Below are 19,305 nucleotides of genomic sequence, written 5' to 3' on the forward strand. Positions count from 1 at the left end.
TTAATCTAGCGTTTAGAACCATAAGGTTTCTTTCTAGCTAGCCGGTCTAAGTCCTTGACTTAATTAACGGCCCGTTAGCATCCTAATAGGTTAATAAACCTTCTATACAGATTAATTAGCTTCCGGTAGAAGGTGCCTTCAAAAGCTTTAGGATTTTACTGCTAGCATCAGGTAAATACTTTTAACTTATTTTCCCTTATACGGGCTTGGGATACGGTATTATAATAATACTGCTTGGTCGGGTATGAGATTATTTAATCGAATTGTGATGTAATAAATCTGCATACCCCGTTTTAATATGTATTGTTTGATAACATAAACATTGGGGGTTAACGACCGTGTCCTGGATATCCCCGGCTCATTTAAGTTATTAATGGCCACGACCTGTGCACGGGGTGCAGACATGCACCTGACAGATGCAAATGCTAAATATTAAATTACCCATAAGTTGGGGATAACTCCTCTGTGGGTTCTATAAGTGGTGAGTCAGTTAATTATGTCCGGCTTCCAAACCGGGCCCACATGTATGACAAACATGTAAAACTGTATACAAGATTTTATTAAAGATTGTCCCAAGTTATAAATGGTTTGTGCCATGTGCACTCAAATCAATTTTCGTAAATGTTTTCAAAATGAGTCAGTTAAATTGTATTTACCAGTGTAAACTGACGTATTTTCTTAAAGGCTGATTGACAGGTACCTCTCGTAATAGGCTGGAGCTATACGGTGTCATAGAGGATCTTGCAAATCCATAAGATACCTGAAGTCTGTTGTTTTTGTTTCTTTGTACATTTATGATCCGCCTGTGGATCTTATTACATTTCAGTCTGTATATTCATAAACTCGAACACTCAGACATTATTGTTTGTAATAGTTTATTCACCAAGCCTACCACTGTGCTATAATATTGTGTGTATTGACAATGATGATATCAACTACGTCACTATACTCCCCGCCAGGCCCATCGGTAATATGTGGAAATATCAGGGTGTGACAGGTTGGTATCTTAGCCAACATTGAGTGAATTAAACACTAACCTTTTGTGTTTAATCTCAATGACACAATAAGCACATTCCTTAGACTCTCGAGTCTAGGCAAATGACTTAGGATTTATCTTTAACTTTCCTTTGCTATTTATATTTTATTTTGTTTTGATTTCTTGCTTTGACAGGAAGTTCATCAAAATGCCTCCCAGAGTTAGAGGAAGAGGAAAAGGTCCCATGCGTGGGGGACCATCAGCAGCAGGACCATCTGACAGATGCACCCCGTCTGTGTCCCTTTCTAGTTCTGACTCTCACGATCTGTGGGGTCACTCCTTTGAGCCGGCGAGACATTCTGTCTCGTTAAGCTCTTCACCTTCCTTTCACCCATCTTGGGCCACTTATCCCAGATGAGCCCCAACACTCGCACCACTCTCATCAATCCTATCACTCTCACGAGTCTCACCAATCATACCACTCGTTGCAATCGCATTCTTTCCATCATTTGAATTCCCTCTATTCCCCGGGGAAGTTCAACCGGAATGATTATGTTAACGACTTCCTTGGCTACAACCCTTTGGGCCCTGAGGACCATTTTTATCAGGAAATGGGAATGGATGATGACCCAGATCCGGAGATGCAGACCGGAACACTGGGCCACCCTATAAGCATATCAAGTGGATCTCCATTTCAGGGATCACCATACCGTGGGCCCGATTCGTTTCAGGAGAAGATGGCCACTTATGATTGGTACTTTACCCCATCATACCATAGCTCTCCAGCTCAACCTCCCTTGGATGAGCCCCAGCTTCAGGCAGTTTCACCTCCACCACTTCCTGTTGAGGAGCCACCTCAGCAGCCACCTCAGCCACCTCCCGAGCCTCCGAGGCAAAGGAGGAACGCACGTATATCCGTGCGAGGAGGGTTCGAGTTCCTACCCTCCTATTCCGGAAGACCCCCAAATGGGTGGGCCTTCGAATGCGGCACCAGAGATTGATCCTCTGCCAGCTTCTTTTGCACCACCTCAGCCGCCTATGGGTTTTGACAACCCTATCCTGACTTACCCAGGTTCTTCTGGGTATAATCCTTTTGAAAACACATCGGGATATCCATCAGACTATGGGAACCAGGATCCCTACCTTACCGCTGCTCAATACCATCATCTTTACCCTTCTTCTTACCCTCTAGTTTATCCAACTGGATACCCAGTACAGGATTACCAGTACCCGCCGTACCAGCAACCTCCTCCTCCCCAGCAGCTACAGCAGCAGCAGCAAACTCAGGAAATCCTGGAGAGGTTAGATAGGGTTGAGCAGAAAGCTAGAAAAACCAAGGAGAAGCATAATAGCTTCATGAAGGGCCTTGCAAACCTTATCAAAGGAAAGAAGAAGTAGGGAAATTGTTTAATTTTCTTATGTTGTTTGTAATCATGTCCCTATGAGGACATTAGTTTATTTTCAGTATCAAAGTCCCTGCGTGGACTTATTTCCTTTTCCTGTAAGCCCCTGCGTGGGCAGTTGTTCTTTCTAAGACCCGTTTAGGGCGCTTGTGCTAGTTTCATGTTTAATGAAGTTTATCTTTGGTTTTAAATATGTAATTTTATTACATCATGTTATACCTTTTCAATTTATAATTGATCTTCCAAAGAAGTTCTTAGAGGTATAACCTAGCCAAAATTATTAACTGGCTATGATGGTACAATCTTTTTAAGACAATAAAATCTTGGTTAACATCTGAAAACATGTTAGCATTCCTAGCCGTGCGGTACGAGAAACCACACAAGCTTCCAATATGTACTTGGATTTTTCCAAGTCACCTATATTTAGCCTAAATGATCAATGCGAATCATGGCTAATAAACATCAATATGATGTATACACCAAGACATCCATTAGAGATGTACGCTTATAAGCAAAGGTGTAACAATGACAATGATAGTTTTAAACTTCTTGTCAAAAAAGCGATAAACTTTGTTCGACCCTTATAAGATCACTGATCCAAGAGATTGTTGGTTATATCTTAAATCGTCCCTGTGACAAGCTTCCTAAGCTATCTAATTGTCCTTCGAGACGAGCTTGATGTTAAATGTCTTTTATGACATTGACAGTTGTGAATTTTGTTTCCCACTGTCTAATAAATATAAGAGAATATTATATTCTGTTGATTAGTAATCATTATTTTAAAATGATCTAAATGGTTTAATAATACCATGACCATCTAATCATCAATGCGATGAATCAATATATAATTTAAATATCATCCTTGTTTGTTTTAGTATTCAGAAATGGCTGGCTCGGATGAAGCAAACAGTCATTCTACAGAAGGCAATACCAGGATCAATATCACTGGTGCCGAACTGCAAGCAATGATCACCGCGGCAGTTTCTCAAGCGGTAAATGCTAAGTTTAAAGAGCCGAGTGTTGTTCGGTCTCAAACTCATTCAAGAACCCATTCTCAGCCACATACTCAAAAGAAAAGTGAGTCTCAGCACTCATCTAATCAGGGTAGTGAACCCAAGAGGCAGGTAGTCCTCAAGCCTACCCCTTGGTACACCAAGAGTTGTACCTACAAGTACTTTGTCTCCTGTAAGCCGAGAGACTTTACATGGGAAAAGGGGGCGATTGATTGTATGAAATGGTTAGACGAGATGGAGACTGTGATAGACATTAGTGGGTGCGCTAAGGAGGATGTGGTTATGTTTGTATCACAATCTTTTAAGGGCGATGCCCTCACATGGTGGAAAGCTCTAGTGCAGTCCACTGGGAAGGTTCACTTGTACAATCTCTCTTGGGAGAAGTTTGTTGATTTGGTTAAGGACACCTATTGTCCTCAGCATGAAGTCGAGCGAATAGAGACCGATTTCCTCACCTTAGTGATGAAGGATCTGGATTGTAGATCCTATGTGACTAGCTTCAATTCTATGTCAAGGCTTGTGCCATATCTAGTCACTCCTGAGCCCAAACGCATTGCGCGTTTCATTGGTGGTCTGGCCCCTGAAGTAAAGGGAAATGTTAAGGCCTCTAAGCCAGCCACCTATAGATTCGCTGTGGATCTGTCATTGTCCCTCACTTTGGATGTGGTGAGGAGTAGGGCAAAGAAGACTACTGATGAAGGAAAAAGGAAAAGAGAGGATGAACAGTCTTCTCAATCGAACAAGAAGGGCAAGGGGAACTCTGGTTCCAAAAAGGGGCAGTCGAATGATAAGCCCAGGTGCAAGACATGTCATAAGAGGCACTTTGGGAAGTGCAACCAGGACCCACAGGCCAAACCATGTGGGATTTGTAAGAAGAAGGGGTACAAGTCTGTCGAGTGCCGAAATATAAAGGATGCAACCTGCTATGGTTGCAATGAAAATGGGCACATCAAAACCAATTGCCCCAAGAACGCAAAGAAGCCCGAGGAGGCAAAGAAAAACAATGCAAGAGTATTCCAGATGAACGCGAGGGAAGCGGTGAACGATGAGAACATTATAACAGGTACCTTCCTCATCAGTAATAACTATGCTAGAGTCTTATTTGATTCCGATGCTGATAAGTCTTTTGTACACCATAAGTTCTGTAAGTTGTTAAATTTGCCTATTAAGACTCTAGACATAAAATATGAGGTAGAGCTTGCCGATGGTACCTTAGAAACAACTTCACCTCTTCTTGATAGATGTTCTATATCCATAAGAATCATTCTATCCCGCTATCCCTCTTGCCAATGAAATTGGCTGGTTTTAATATAGTTTTAGGCATGGACTGGTTTTCGCATAACCAAGCCCAAATTGCCTGTGATTAAAAGCTTGTCATTATCAAAACTCCCTCTGGGGAATCAATCACTATTCAGGGAGATACACAATATGGGTTGCCTAGCAATGTGTCTATTCTCAAGGTATCGCAGTGGTTGAAGAGTGGATGTGTCATCTACATGGCACAAGTGACTGTGAATGATTCGAAGCCTAAAATTGAAGACATTCCGATCATCTCTGAGTATCATGATGTCTTTCCTGATGAATTACATGGATTACCTCCTGAGAGGCAAGTAGAGTTCAGGATAGACATTCTACCAGGATCTGCACCTATTGCACGAGCTCCTTATCGTTTAGCGCCTACAGAGATGAAAGAGCTCAGAACTCAATTGGACGACTTGTTGGATAAAGTTTTCATTCAACCCAGCTCTTCGCCTTGGGGAGCTCCAATACTGTTTGTGAAAAAGAAGGACGGATCAATGCGCTTATGCATTGATTACCGTGAATTGAATAAGGTAACGATAAAAAATCGTTATCCTTTACCTAGGATCGATGATCTATTCGATCAACTTCAAGGGGCGAGTTATTTCTCAAAAATTGATTTGAGATCCGGGTATCATCAACTCAAGGTCCGAACTGAAGATGTACCGAAGACGGCATTCAGAACGAGGTATGGACATTTCGAGTTCTTAGTGATGCCTTTTGGGCTCACTAATGCGCCTGCAGCATTCATGGACCTCATGAATAGAGTCTGCAAACCATACTTAGATAAGTTTGTCATTGTTGTTATAGACAACATACTTATTTACTCTCGTAGCCAAGTGGAGCATGAAAAGCACCTTCGGTGTATCTTAGGACTGCTTCGACAGGAGAAATTGTATGCCAAATTCTCCAAGTGTGAGTTTTGGCTTCGTAAAGTCCAGTTCCTTGGACATGTTGTTAGTGAGCAGGGCATCCAAGTAGATCCTGCCAAGGTAGAAGCTGTTATGAATTGGGAAGCACCTAAGACCCCTACGGAATCTCGCAGTTTTCTGGGTTTAGCAGGATATTATAGAAGATTCATTGAGAACTTCTCAAGAATAGCTGCACCATTAACCTCTTTGACCCGTAAGAATGTGAAGTTTGACTGGGGTCCAAAGCAACAGGAATCTTTTGAGATTCTAAAGCAAAGATTGAGCCATGCTCCTGTATTATCGTTACCGGAAGGAATTGAAAAGTTTGTTGTATACTGTGATGCTTCGCACACCGGCATGGGGTGTGTACTTATGAAACGAGGCAATGTAATCGCCTATGCATCACGACAGCTAAAAGTGCATGAAAAGAATTACACCACCCATGATTTAGAGTTGGGTGCCGTTGTATTCACACTTAAGTTATGGAGACATTATCTATATGGAACAAAGTGTGTGATCTATTCAGATCACAAAAGTCTCCAACACCTGTTCAATCAGAAAGAGCTCAATATGAGACAACGCCGTTGGATGGAAACTTTGAATGACTATGATTGTCAAATTCGCTACCATCTAGGTAAAGCAAACGTGGTTGCTGATGCTCTAAGCCGAAAGGAAAGAGTTAAACCAATAAGGATCAATGCCAAGAGCATTGAGTTGAAGAATAGTCTGAATGAAAGATTATTAGCTGCACAGAAAGATGTTGTTTTGGAAGTTAACCTTCCAAATGAAAAATTAGGTGTAACTGCTGAACAGTTAACACTGGGGAAGGATGGAATCCTCAAAATGAATGGAAGAATTTGGGTTCCTATTCAAGGAGGACTTCGAGATGTAATCCTCTAGGAAGCCCACAACTCCAAATATTCAGTTCACCCTGGAGGTGATAAAATGTATCAAGATTTAAAGACTAATTATTGGTGGATAGGTTTAAAGAAATCTATTGCCACACATGTAGCTAAGTGCCTGACATGTGCTCAGATTAAAGCTGAATATCAAAAACCATCAGGTCTTCTACAACAGCCAGAACTCCATACGTGGAAGTGGGAGATGGTAACTATGGATTTCATAACCAAGTTACCTAAAACAAGGCATGGAAATGATACCATATGGGTTATTGTTGATAGACTGACGAAGTCGGCACATTTCTTGCCCATTAAGGAGACTCATAGCTCCGACAAATTAGCCCAGTTGTATGTAGATAAGATTGTAGATATTCATGGCGTATCGGTGGCTATTATCTCTGATAGAGATACTAGATACACCTTACATTTTTGGAAAAGTTTCCAACAATCTTTGGGCACGCGTTTGAATTTTAGTACTGCTTACCACCCTCAGACAGATGGACAAAGTGAGCGTACAATTCAGACTTTGGAAGACATGCTTCGAGCATGTGTTATTGATTTAGGTGGTAGTTGGGATGACCACCTACCCTTGATTGAGTTCTTCTATAATAATAGCTACCATGCAAGTATTCAGGTTGCGCCTTTTGAGGCATTATATGGTAGGAAATGCAGAACGCCTGTCAGTTGGGCAGAAGTAGGAGAAGCTCAGTTATCTGGACCTGACATAGTCCTAGAAACGACAGACAACATTGTCCAAATTCGTGATCGCCTGAAAGCTGCCAGGGATAGGCAGAAAAGTTATGCTGATAAGAGGCGAAAACCTTTAAAGTTTGAGGTAGGCGATAAAGTTCTATTGAAAGTATCACCCTGGAAAGGTGTGATGCGTTTTGGTAAAAAGGGGCAAGTTGAGCCCTAGATATATTGGACCATTCGAGATTATCGAATGTGTAGGCAGTGTAGCTTATAAGTTGAACTTGCCTGAGGAGCTGAGTGGAATCCATAATGTGTTCCACATTTGTAATCTCAAGAAATGCCTAGCCGATGAATCACTAGCTATGTCTCATAAAGACGTTCAAATTGATGAAAGCTTGAGATTTGTTGAAAGACCTATATCGATCGAGGATCGACAGTTTAAAAAGCTCCGAAGAAAGCATGTGCCTATAGTAAAGGTCAAATGGGACGCTCGCAGAGGTCCCGAATTTACGTGGGAAGTCGAGTCCACTATGAGACAGAAGTACCCTCACTTATTCCAGTAAATCTCGGGGTCGAGATTTCTTTTAAGGGGGTGAGAATGTAACATCACGTAAAAACGTGTCCAATTAGGTATAGACACGTGTCCTAAATTCTAAATATGCGAAAGATGGAGTTTGAAGGACTAAAGTTGACAAACAGTGAAAATATGTAAACGAAGGGACTAAAAGTGTCAACATGCCAAACATATGCCTCTGAATGATCATACGTGAAGAAAATATTCTTAAACGGGTGATCAATTGGATATAAGAAGCCGTTTGTGAAAATAATCGGAAGATTATATAATTACAAGGGTTAAAAGTGTCAATATGTCAATTCTGACCTCTGAGTGACCTTTTAACGAAACCGAGGCTTCGAAAATTCAAATATACTCCCAAGAATAAGTGGTAAAAATTTCACGTGATTCCGAGATCGTTAAGCATGTTTTCCAAACTTTGGGCTATAAGTGTCAACTTGTCGAAACTTGCTTTCATAGTAATATTTAACGAACCGGAGCCTAAAAAAGTTTGTTTACACATCATTGGACTTCAACCAACTAACTACAAGGGCATTGATTGCCAAAAATGGAGTTAAAAGGGGTTTAAAAGTACCAGGGACTAATTTTGCCAACCTGGAAACTTGTTTTGCCAGTTAAGCCGGTCCACGCGGCCCGCGCAAGCCTCCTCTATGGCTTACGCGGCCCGCCTAAGAGTGCCAGTAATAGAAAAATGTTGCCAGGTGCAGGTTTTGGCTGTTCCACCGCCTTAGCCTAGTTTGTAACGACCTAATGAGCTATATGTCGATTATTTCTTCAAGTAGGACACCTGGGGTGATCCTAGGATGCCCCCATAACAGGTGTAAATGATCAAGATTCATGGAATTCACTATATAAAGAGTGCTAGTTCTTGAGTACTAAAGCACACTTGCAACATTTACTAATCTACAACATCTGGAGCTTACTAAGGACAAGGAGAAGACTATATAAAGAGTGCTAGTTTTTGAAGATTTTTATTTATTTTTACGCTGAGCATAACATAGGATTATAGCTTGATTTCGGTAATTGTCGGTTTTACCCTTTTCATGCATAAAATGAGTTTTACATATCATTTTAATGCCAAACCTTTTGCTACTGATTATATATGATAAATAGAATAATTTGAACCTGATAAACTGATCAAAAACTCAGATTTCCTATTTTAACCCAAATATCCCTTTAAATCGACTTTTAAGCGTTTTTAGCATCTAGTATGGGTCAAAACTATTTTTTACATATAAAACTTATTACCCACTGATGTTTTAAGCTAATTTATATAATTATACAGTAAGCCAAAGTTTTTAAACTCAGAAATCTATTTTGACCTTTAAAGCTTGTGTGAAATTACCAAAATGCCCCTACGGTGCATAGTTTGGTTATACAAGATATATTTCACATATATAAAATACCCTACTGATATAACTTATAAAAATGCATGTTTTTACTGATTAAATCAGACCTGGAACTCAGTTTAGTATTTAAACTCTTTTATGGGCATTAAAATTACCAAAATACCCTTATGGGACTTATTTTGGTTAAAATTACTTTTTTGGGCATATATGTTAATATATTACTGATATATTAACATATTTTGAGCATAATAATGATTAAGACCTGTATATAATTTATTTGGTTACCCGTTACGCGTTTATGGTTCGGATCGGCTTACGTGACTAGTTTACGTAAAATAGCCGAAACGGGCTTAACCTTATCATTAAATTCTCAATTTTCAGAATGTATTTAGTTTACCCATATTACACAAGTATCCAAGCTTGTCGGGTCTAAATCACATTCTATCCCGGACTCCGCTTAATCTAGCGTTTAGAATCGTAATGTTTCTTTCTAGCTAGCCGGTCTAAGTCCTTGACTTAATTAACGGCCCGTTAGCATCCTAATAGGTTAATAAACCTTCTATACAGATTAATTAGCTTCCGGTAGAAGGTGCCTTCAAAAGCTTTAGGATTTTACTGCTAGCATCAGGTAAATACTTTTAACTTATTTTCCCTTATACGGGCTTGGGATACGGTATTATAATAATACCGCTTGGTCGGGTATGAGATTATTTAATCAGATTGTGATGTAATAAATCTGCATAACCCGTTTTAATCTGTATTGTTTGATAACATAAACATTGGGGGTTAACGACCGTGTCCTGGATATCCTCTGCTCGTTTAAGTTATTAATGGCCACGACCTGTGCACGGGGTGCAGGCATGCACCTGACAGATGCAAATGCTAAATATTAAATTACCCACAAGTTGGGGATAACTCCTCTGTGGGTTCTATAAGTGGTGAGTCAGTTAATTATGTCCGGCCTCCAAACCGGCCCCACATGTATGACAAACATGTAAAACTGTATACAAGATTTTATTAAAGATTGTCCCAAGTTATAAATGGTTTGTGCCATGTGCTCTCAAATCAATTTTCATAAATGTTTTCAAAATGAGTCAGTTAAATTGTATTTACCAGTGTAAACTGACGTATTTTCTTAAAGGCTGATTGACAGGTACCTCTCGTAATAGGCTGGAGCTATAGGGTGTCATAGAGGATCTTGCAAATCCATAAGATACCTGAAGTCTGTTGTTTTTGTTTCTTTGTACATTTATGATCCGCCTATGGATCTTATTACATTCCAGTCTGTATATTCATAAACTAGAACACTCAGACATTATGGTTTGTAATAGTTTATTCACCAAGCCTTCCGCTGTGCTATAATATTGTGTGTATTGACAATGATGATATCAACTACGTCACGATACTCCCCGCCGGGCCCACCGGTAATATGTGGAAATATCGGGGTGTGACACTAGGGAAGCATGCCAGGATCCAAACATGGTCATCGGTACGACCCATATTAGTCAACGTTATGCATCTGTGATGTTAGGTATTGATGCCAATTTTAGCTTCGCATCTCTAGAGTTTAAGAGTATACTTGGTTTAGTAGCAAGTGAGTAAGACATCCCTTACCCGATAGAACTAGCTAGTGAGAAGCTAGTGAAGTGAACTGAGGTGTGTGATAAGGCTTGGAGCGCGTGAGTTTACGCTTGATCTGCTGCCAGTTGAGTTGGGAAGTTTCGACGTAGTAGTTGGAATAGATTGGTTGTCAAGTAACCGAGCTGAGATCGTATGTCACAAGAAGATTTTCTGCAGCCCGATGGCGAGTGAAGAGATGAACGTGATTCATGGGAAGAAGCCGAATACACCCCTACAGATTATTAGTTATATGAAAGCATGGAAGTTTTTGCGTAAAAGGTGTATTGCCCTCTTGGCTCATGTCGTGGACAAGGAAGTCGAAGAACCGAAGCTCGAAGATATCCCTGTGGAAGGGAATATCCTGAAGTCTTCCCCGAAGACTTGTCAAAAATATCCCCTCAATAACAAGTCGAATTTCATATTGCCTTGGTTCCAGGCGCCACGCCTGTAGCTAAGACACCTTATCGACTTACACTTTCAGAGAAGCACGGATTGTCAGCGCAGCTCCAGGAGTTGCTAGAGAAGGAAGTTAATAAACCAAGCTTCTTGTCTTGGGGAGCTATAGTGTTGTTCATCAAAGAAGAAGGACGATAGCTTTCGTATGTGCATCAACTACCAAGAGCATAGGACGAAACTTGTTAAAGGCTATCACTTAGGAACTCCGTCTATTAACTCGGGCAAACACCATTATTCTGTCAACCATGCTATTTTAACCGACCAGGTGAAGTACTCGAATCTCTTTTATTGAAATTCCTACTTTTGCATCTAGCAAGTAGATTCTACTTACCTCTCCATTCCTCTTAATGGTAGTCGCATCATGACAATTCTCTTCATTAAAAGTAAACACTCTTTTGTCACGGCACTTGATTATTTTTTCATTTTAACAAATGCTCATTGTTTCATTTCTTGGAAATTCGTATGTTACGCATGCACCATTTGCTATGCATGTGGTTTCGTTTTCAAATAAGCATTTCATCAAAGTTCAAATGTTATTTTGCTAAAAGTTAATTGTTGATTTATGATTCGAATGACCTATATTATTGAAACTGTTGGCTTGTTTGTTTTCAAGTCAACACTCTTTCCTGAAACTTCTTTTCTTTCAAGTTATATACATGGTTTATCCTTGTAACCATGCCGAAATTCCCTTGTCGATACATGTATTTATTGTCAAATTTCGCTAAAACCAAGTTTAATTGCTTGAACTTGTCCATTTCGCGTCTTCAATACAAGACATCATATGATGTATTGAGAGCATCGTATTCAAATTCATTTTTGCAAATGCTTCTTTTATTTCGAGTCGTAGTAGGCTTGTTTGGCCTACGACCCCATTAAATCATTTGTTGCTTTCGACACCTTGCGGTGATGTTTTCACTAGATTGAAGCTTGCGCTAATCTCGTTTACACATCTCATATACGGATTTAATTGTTTATTTATTGACTTACTCTAAATTCGTTTTGTTTTATCACGATTAAAGCAGTTTTAACACAATCGTGTGTTAAGACAATGGTACATAAATTCATTTTATATTCCAGTGTACCTCCTAACGATTCTTTCATTATCAATCGAATGCCTTACGGTATTTATTGCTTTTTAAAAACAGTAAGTTCTTTGATGTTCCATATTCGATTGAAAACCCTATGACGTTGTTTAAATCCAATTTCAGATTTGTTCCAGTACACTTTCATTTGATTTCAAACACGGTGAACTCGTTCGGTCACCGCTATTATTAGATTATGTCATTACGACTCTTTGTGGTGTCGGTATAAACTTGTAGCTTGTGCTAGTCATGGTTGACCGTTTCACACGCAACTACCCATATTTTTACTCAACTTGTCTTTAAAACATTGATAGTGCAACTATGAATTAAGACTATGGTACACCAGTTTAGATTGTATTTCATTTCGGTGTATTCTTGCGATTCAATACTGTCAACACACCAATTTCATTCATTCATTTGTTCGAAGGTCGACGAATCATTTTCATGTTACTATCAAATTCGAGTTGTTGATTTTGAGTTCATCTAGCGGATGTTATTGATTCTAAAATTCGTTTGCATATTGTAAACAATCCGTTGAAATTCTATTGGTTAGAACTCCTCTTTTATTGGACCCCTGTGTTGTAAGTGACATCAGATGTTACGTCTATACAACTCGTATCCCTTAATGTCAAATTCTGAGAGGCATACCTTTTAACCATTGGATTCTTAATGTAGTAAGATGTCCTTGGATTCACCTGATTCAATAGGTCTTGATTCGGTGTTGAAATTAGTTATTGTGGTGTTATTCATATCCATACATGCATGACGTAACCCTAAGGAGTTAAGGTAGTATAAATTTCGAGGACGAAATTTTCTTAACAGGGGGAGAACGTGACAACTGTCAAAAATCCAGGTATTAGTACAATTAATTAATCATGATTAGTGCTTAATGACTGTGCTAAATTGCAATTGACTGTTTTCTGATTTCTGCTTAACACATGCATGTGCATCACATATTGTTTAATGTTATATCATTACTGCCTGAAAACTGTATTGCCTTAAATGATGCCTTAAGTACAATTAGCATAGTTATCTGATAAATCAGGAAAATGCTGACAGAACTCAGCACATAGACAGACAGTGCATTTAGACACAGAATGAGCCAGAAATTAAGTATTACACTAGTATAGTGTGTAGGAAACTAAAGATCATAAAACTGCCTATAGTGATAGTTTAAGTGCCGGAAAGTGCCTAAAACTCACATAAACTGCATAATTCTGCAGAAAATCAGCAAATTCAGCATATAAACAAACTAATATCATGCAAAGATATGGATAAATGGTCCCGAATGCTTTCCTAAGTGTCGGGAATCAAAACTGTCATAAAAGGGTACATAAAAGCACACTAAACTGCAAGTTTAGCACCTTAACGAACCGGTAACCAACCGAACAACCGGACACTACCCGAAACATCAAATTTACACTAGAAGCACTATTTTAACATTACCAAGCTAGTTATGGTCCCCGAACATCATAACACACTATATAAATATCTAATAACTAAATCCTAACTAATACTTGGATTTTAACCTAATAGCTAACTAAATGGTTGGAGCCTACACCTACACCCCCCCCCACACACACACACCTATGGATGACTAGATATGGTGGCCCCACCATTTGATTTTATTTACATACTTAAATAGATTATGTTGGATCATGTTTCATTATATTAGACATAAAAACCATTGGAAAATACATGAGTTTGGATTATAAATAAGCATAAGAGTTCATAAGACTATATTCATTTCTCATCACCAACATCACCCACAATCTTCTCCTTCCCTCCTTCATACTTACGGCCAAGAACCACCACACACAACCACCCATTTTCACTTCAACCTCTTCCATTCTAAGGTGTTCACAAGGTGTCTCTAGCATGATTAGGAAGCTTGGTGCCATTGGAAGTTGAAGGATCTTCACCGTTTGCTTTTATCCACTTCATTTCTTCACTTGATCATCCCTAGCCTTGAGCTAGTAGTAAGATCTTCTACTCTTCATTTTACATCTATATTAAGTGGTTAAAAGATGATACAAGATGATTATCATAAAGAACACTAAGAAACAAGAAGATGAAACATGAACATAAGCTTAAAGTTATAAGAAATCATGAAGAAATCATGTTATTTATGTGATGTTATACTTGATGATCGTTGTTTGCTTGTGTAAATGGTGTAGATCATCATATGATCTTGCTAGATCATGATTAAAAACATGATTTAGCAAGATAAGAGGATGATTATGTTAAGAAATCAATAGATCATCCTTATGTAAATCATGAACTTGAAGTATAAATTGTTTTTCTAGTAAAATGATGATCAAAGTAAGTTGTGATACTTGTAGATCTAGAAATTTTATGGATGATTTCTAAAGAAACCAAGTTAAAAATATAAGCTTTTTCAAAACTTGGTTGTTACATAAACAAACTCTATTTTTGGTGGTTAAACAAGTGTAGAAACACTTGTGTAACAAGAAAATTTCATAAAGAAACATTTTTAGAAAATGTGACAAGAAGTTGTAAACATCCAACATCTTTAAAAATGAAGATTTTAAAGAACTAATCACACTTTAAAGGATAGCAAGGCTTACTAATAACACTAGTAAGTTACTACAAATTTTTACAAATATTCAAGTTCATGAAGTAGTAGAAAATGCACGATTTTGGCAAAATGGGTAAGTAAAGGTTGTTAGTTGATGATTGAGAATGGATTGTGATGATTTTTACAAAAGAAAATGATATGCTTGAATGCATGGAAACCTCCATTTTTTAGGGGAAACTATGGCAAAATTTTCTAAAAATATAAACACTTAGAAAAATATTTTTTAAACAAATATTTGCAAGTGTATTTTAACCATGAATTTCCTACATAAATATTGTCATAATTTTTGTTACAAAAATATAAATATTGGAGGTTGGTTTTCATAAATAAAAGTGACTAAATATGTATTTAGGAGATATATATTTAAAAGTCACATGTGTGTGATTATTTGTATATTTTGTGTATTAGTTATATTATTTTAGGACTTGAAATAATACAACACACGAAAATACCAAGAATTTCCATCCAAAATATTACCAAAATTCCAACAAATGAATATACACATTTACACAAAATATTGATGAAACCGGACTATGGAATAAGACTTACAAAAATATTCCGGAAAATTTACTCACAAAGTATATTTTGTTAAATAATATTTTGGACACCAAGAGAATGAAAATGGGATTTTCATAATTACTACAAAATATACCATATTTTTGACAAAGAGAAAAATATATCATTTTGGCAAGTATGAATATATATATATATATATATATTTTCTTGACATTTTTAGAAGATATATTATTTTTTTTAGAAATATATATGTTCTTACACAAACTCGAAATACAATATTTATGAGGTGAAAGATATAATTTATCAAGTAAATATGAAATATATCATTTTTGGAGAAAAATGAGTTTATATAGATATTTTCTAAGTAGACTTGAAAATATGTTATTTTTGGAACTTATAAGAGAATACAAATATTTTTGCCAAAGGAAAAATTATTAATAATTTTTCTAAGTAATATTCCTTAAAATATATATTTTGGAAATATATATTGGATCTTTATTTAAGATAATATTCCGGAATAATTAATATGAAATTAAATATAAAGGATACTTAATGAATACAATAAAAATACGTATTCTCGTATGTATAAATTCACACGGGAATACGGCCCGAATACATGGCAAAATATACAAGTATAAGATACCCCATCATTGGGAAGGAAATACAAGTATAAATACTTGGGAAGTATTAAGTTAATATATATTGTTTTAACAATTATTCCAAAATTTAATAAATATAATTTAAGTTAAAATATTAATTATTTTAATAAATAATTATATACTTGGAATAACATTAATGGCACGAAGAAACGTAACTCAAAGGAACTAATTAATACTAAGTCAAGGTACGACCCGCTCGTCTAATAGACCATAGTACGTTGTAGGTAGTCGTGTACACCAGAGGAAACTTTGAGTTACAGGCGGACTCGAAGAACGCAAACCAGTGAGTTCATGTCCCCCTTTTATTTCTAATTGTTTTCGGTTTTATAACTTCGGGGGTGAAATACATGTTACAAATGTTTCGATGATTACAAATGGTATGGTTAGCTAAGGAATGAACTGCTAGATCATGTGAATGGGTAGGCGATTAACGTAGGACCATTAATCCTCATAGTAGGACCAATGGACATGAGTGATAGATCTATTTGGATGTAGCGAGCCCCACCCATGAGTCCGTCGAGTGGATCATGTGATGACTATGTCTTACAACCGGAGGCCCGGTGCAAAGTCTGCTAGATTTAAGTCTTCCTGCACCATGTCACGTATATTAATGTATTAGCTACACATTAATTGATCTGTTTCCTTGTTGCTTTCATACCGGGTTTTTCAATTGCATACAAACATACTTACAAAGGTTTCAAAGATTTATTCACAAACAAACACATGAACTCGCTCAACTTTTGTTGATGTTTTCAAACTACATGTATTTCAGGAAACTAAGTATGGATCTGGCGGGCGTTAAAGTTTCAAGTGTTGTCTGGAATAAAAGATGTCATCCGGTGTCAAATGGTTTGGAGTGTGTATCCTATCCTGGATAGGATACATGTTTCAAAGCTCGGTTATCTTTAGTGTCTTTTGAAAAGTCCTTATGGAACTTAAAACCTGTTGGTGTTGTATTTTGAATACGAAGTCTGTGTTTTTGGGGTTAAATCAATATTGTTGTAATGTTTCAAAACTTAATCAATGGATGAACATCTTGGATTTATCATTTAGTTGTTTGTTGTGGTTGAATGCAATGATATTAAGCAAGTCACACCAAAACACGCTTCCGCAAATGTCAGAGTGTGACACAAGGAACAAGGCGGTGTAACAAACCACCTAACTACCACATGCTAACAACTTACTAACCGACTTAACTGACTATACTCACATCATATATACTCTTATTTGTTTTTTAATTAAACATACACCAAATTACCATAAGTATAAAGATGGTTTTCAGACCTTTAAATATTATGTATGATTGTTGTTATATTAGTGGTATATGTTACTTTCTTAAAATTTATATAGGAAATGATGGTATCGAAGGTATATGTTACTTTCTTAAAATTTATATAGGAAATGATGGTATCGAAAAATAGTGATTTTCTAAATATTTATATTAAATATACAATTATGTTAAGCACATATGTGACGATAAAAAGAAGTTTCTAAAACGTAAAAAGGAAATGATAAAAAAAAAATTATTACGGAACTTGAACTCTCACCCTCCAATTCCACTTCTAAATCTACATATTTCGTTTAGTTTACTACAGAACTTGAACTCTCAACCTAATGGAAGGAAAAAGACCCATATGAAGGATGGTACCGAGTTCATCCCTAGTTGAAGCAATCGACCGAAGAAGCATACTTGTTGACTCCATCAAAATAGCTGGATGTTGGCGACAATGAAGGATGTTTGGCAACGGATTCATTGTTCCTAAACTACATTAAGGTTAAAACGGCTTGTCACATGTGTTTAACATAAACTTTTTATGACCGTCCACTCTCAAAACCATAATTGTTACGGCTACATGACCAGTTGAGATTAAAAGTGTAATTTTATAAAAGTTAATAACATAATGCTTTTAACAAGTACTATCCTTGTAGTTTATTCTTATAATATTGAAGTGACAAGCACTGTTTCATGCCATTTCCATATCACTTCTACCAAGTGAAACAGATCATTAATTTAATATATATGCCATTTCCATGTATTCCCTACTTATATTATATTAACAATAAAGTATAAATAAATACCACAAGAGAAATGAGGGATATTTTTAAAGTATGATTGTTAATCTAATCTCATGGAATCTCCAACATCCATTGACCAAGGGTTAATAAAGTTTTAAATTTGTCCGAAAAATCTTTTTATTTTTTATTTTTAAAGACCTAAACATCAAAAACCTCATTTATATACAGGGGATCTAGTGCAAATCAAGTTAACGTACTAAGATTGTGAAGTGGGGAAATAGAAGAAAATGCACGGTGGTATATTTGTAATATCAATGACTTGATCAATAGAGTTATTTTATGCATAACTTGAGTAATCATCGCTTGTAATGTGTGTGTGGTTAAATTGTATGCCATAACAATTACTCTATAACTAGAAGAATTATCATTGTAGTGTAATTGATATAGTTATAAGTATTTTTATTTACAATTGTGTCACCGCGTCCTCTTTTCCTTTGATTTGAACGTTTCTCACGTAATTAATATTTTATTTACTCCGGCCACTATATATGCACACCTCTCAGGGGTGCTGGAGAGAGATGTATTTGATTCTTCTTTAGCAAGGCTCTTAGGTTTAAACCTAATAATAATTTCACTGGTTTTCTAGTTTAACCAATTTAAGCTCAAGCTATGGTTTACTTAATTCAGTTAGTTAGCAATTCATTTATACGAGTTTCCTAACAGAATTTTAAAAATAAAAGTAACTTTATTTATTAAAAAACAAGTCAAAATTAACTGAATTGTCCTTTTTATTAAACTGAAAATCTCTTTTCATAACTTGTATTTGATAATAATATACAAATTTAGCTTAAAATTTAATTGACTTTTTCTTAATTGTATGAAATGGACACCCCCATAAACTGCGATGATGTTTTTAGTAGGTGGGGGACAAATTTGTTGATATAATAATAAACATCTATAGATTGATAATAAAATAGTAATTTGCAAGCATTTTGGAATATAAGCATGAAGCAATGTTTTTGTTCCAATATTTTTAATTTATTTATTTATTAATAGAATTTATAATTCTTATGTCATTATGTTTATTGTTGACTGACTTTGTGTATAATTCTTATGTCATTATGTTTATTGTTGACTGACTTTGTGTATATACTAGGTTAGAATCCCGTGTATTACACGGATTGAATAAATATAATTTTATATGCCAAATAATATAAAAATATATATATTTTTAAAAATC

The 19,305-nt window shown here is 36.6% G+C and overlaps 1 protein-coding gene across 1 annotated transcript; it reads left to right on the forward strand.

Annotated features, from left to right (window-relative positions):
- The first annotated feature begins 1,587 nt into the window (after positions 1-1,587).
- On the forward strand, positions 1,588-2,374 carry LOC110887967 (vacuolar protein sorting-associated protein 27-like). Its single transcript, XM_022135520.1, has 2 exons — positions 1,588-1,885; positions 2,049-2,374. The coding sequence occupies exons 1-2, from the start codon at positions 1,588-1,590 to the stop codon at positions 2,372-2,374; spliced, it is 624 nt and encodes a 207-aa protein (XP_021991212.1).
- Positions 2,375-19,305: the final 16,931 nt, after the last annotated feature.

Source organism: Helianthus annuus, chromosome 11 (assembly GCF_002127325.2).
Source record: "Helianthus annuus cultivar XRQ/B chromosome 11, HanXRQr2.0-SUNRISE, whole genome shotgun sequence".
NCBI lineage: Eukaryota > Viridiplantae > Streptophyta > Magnoliopsida > Asterales > Asteraceae > Helianthus > Helianthus annuus.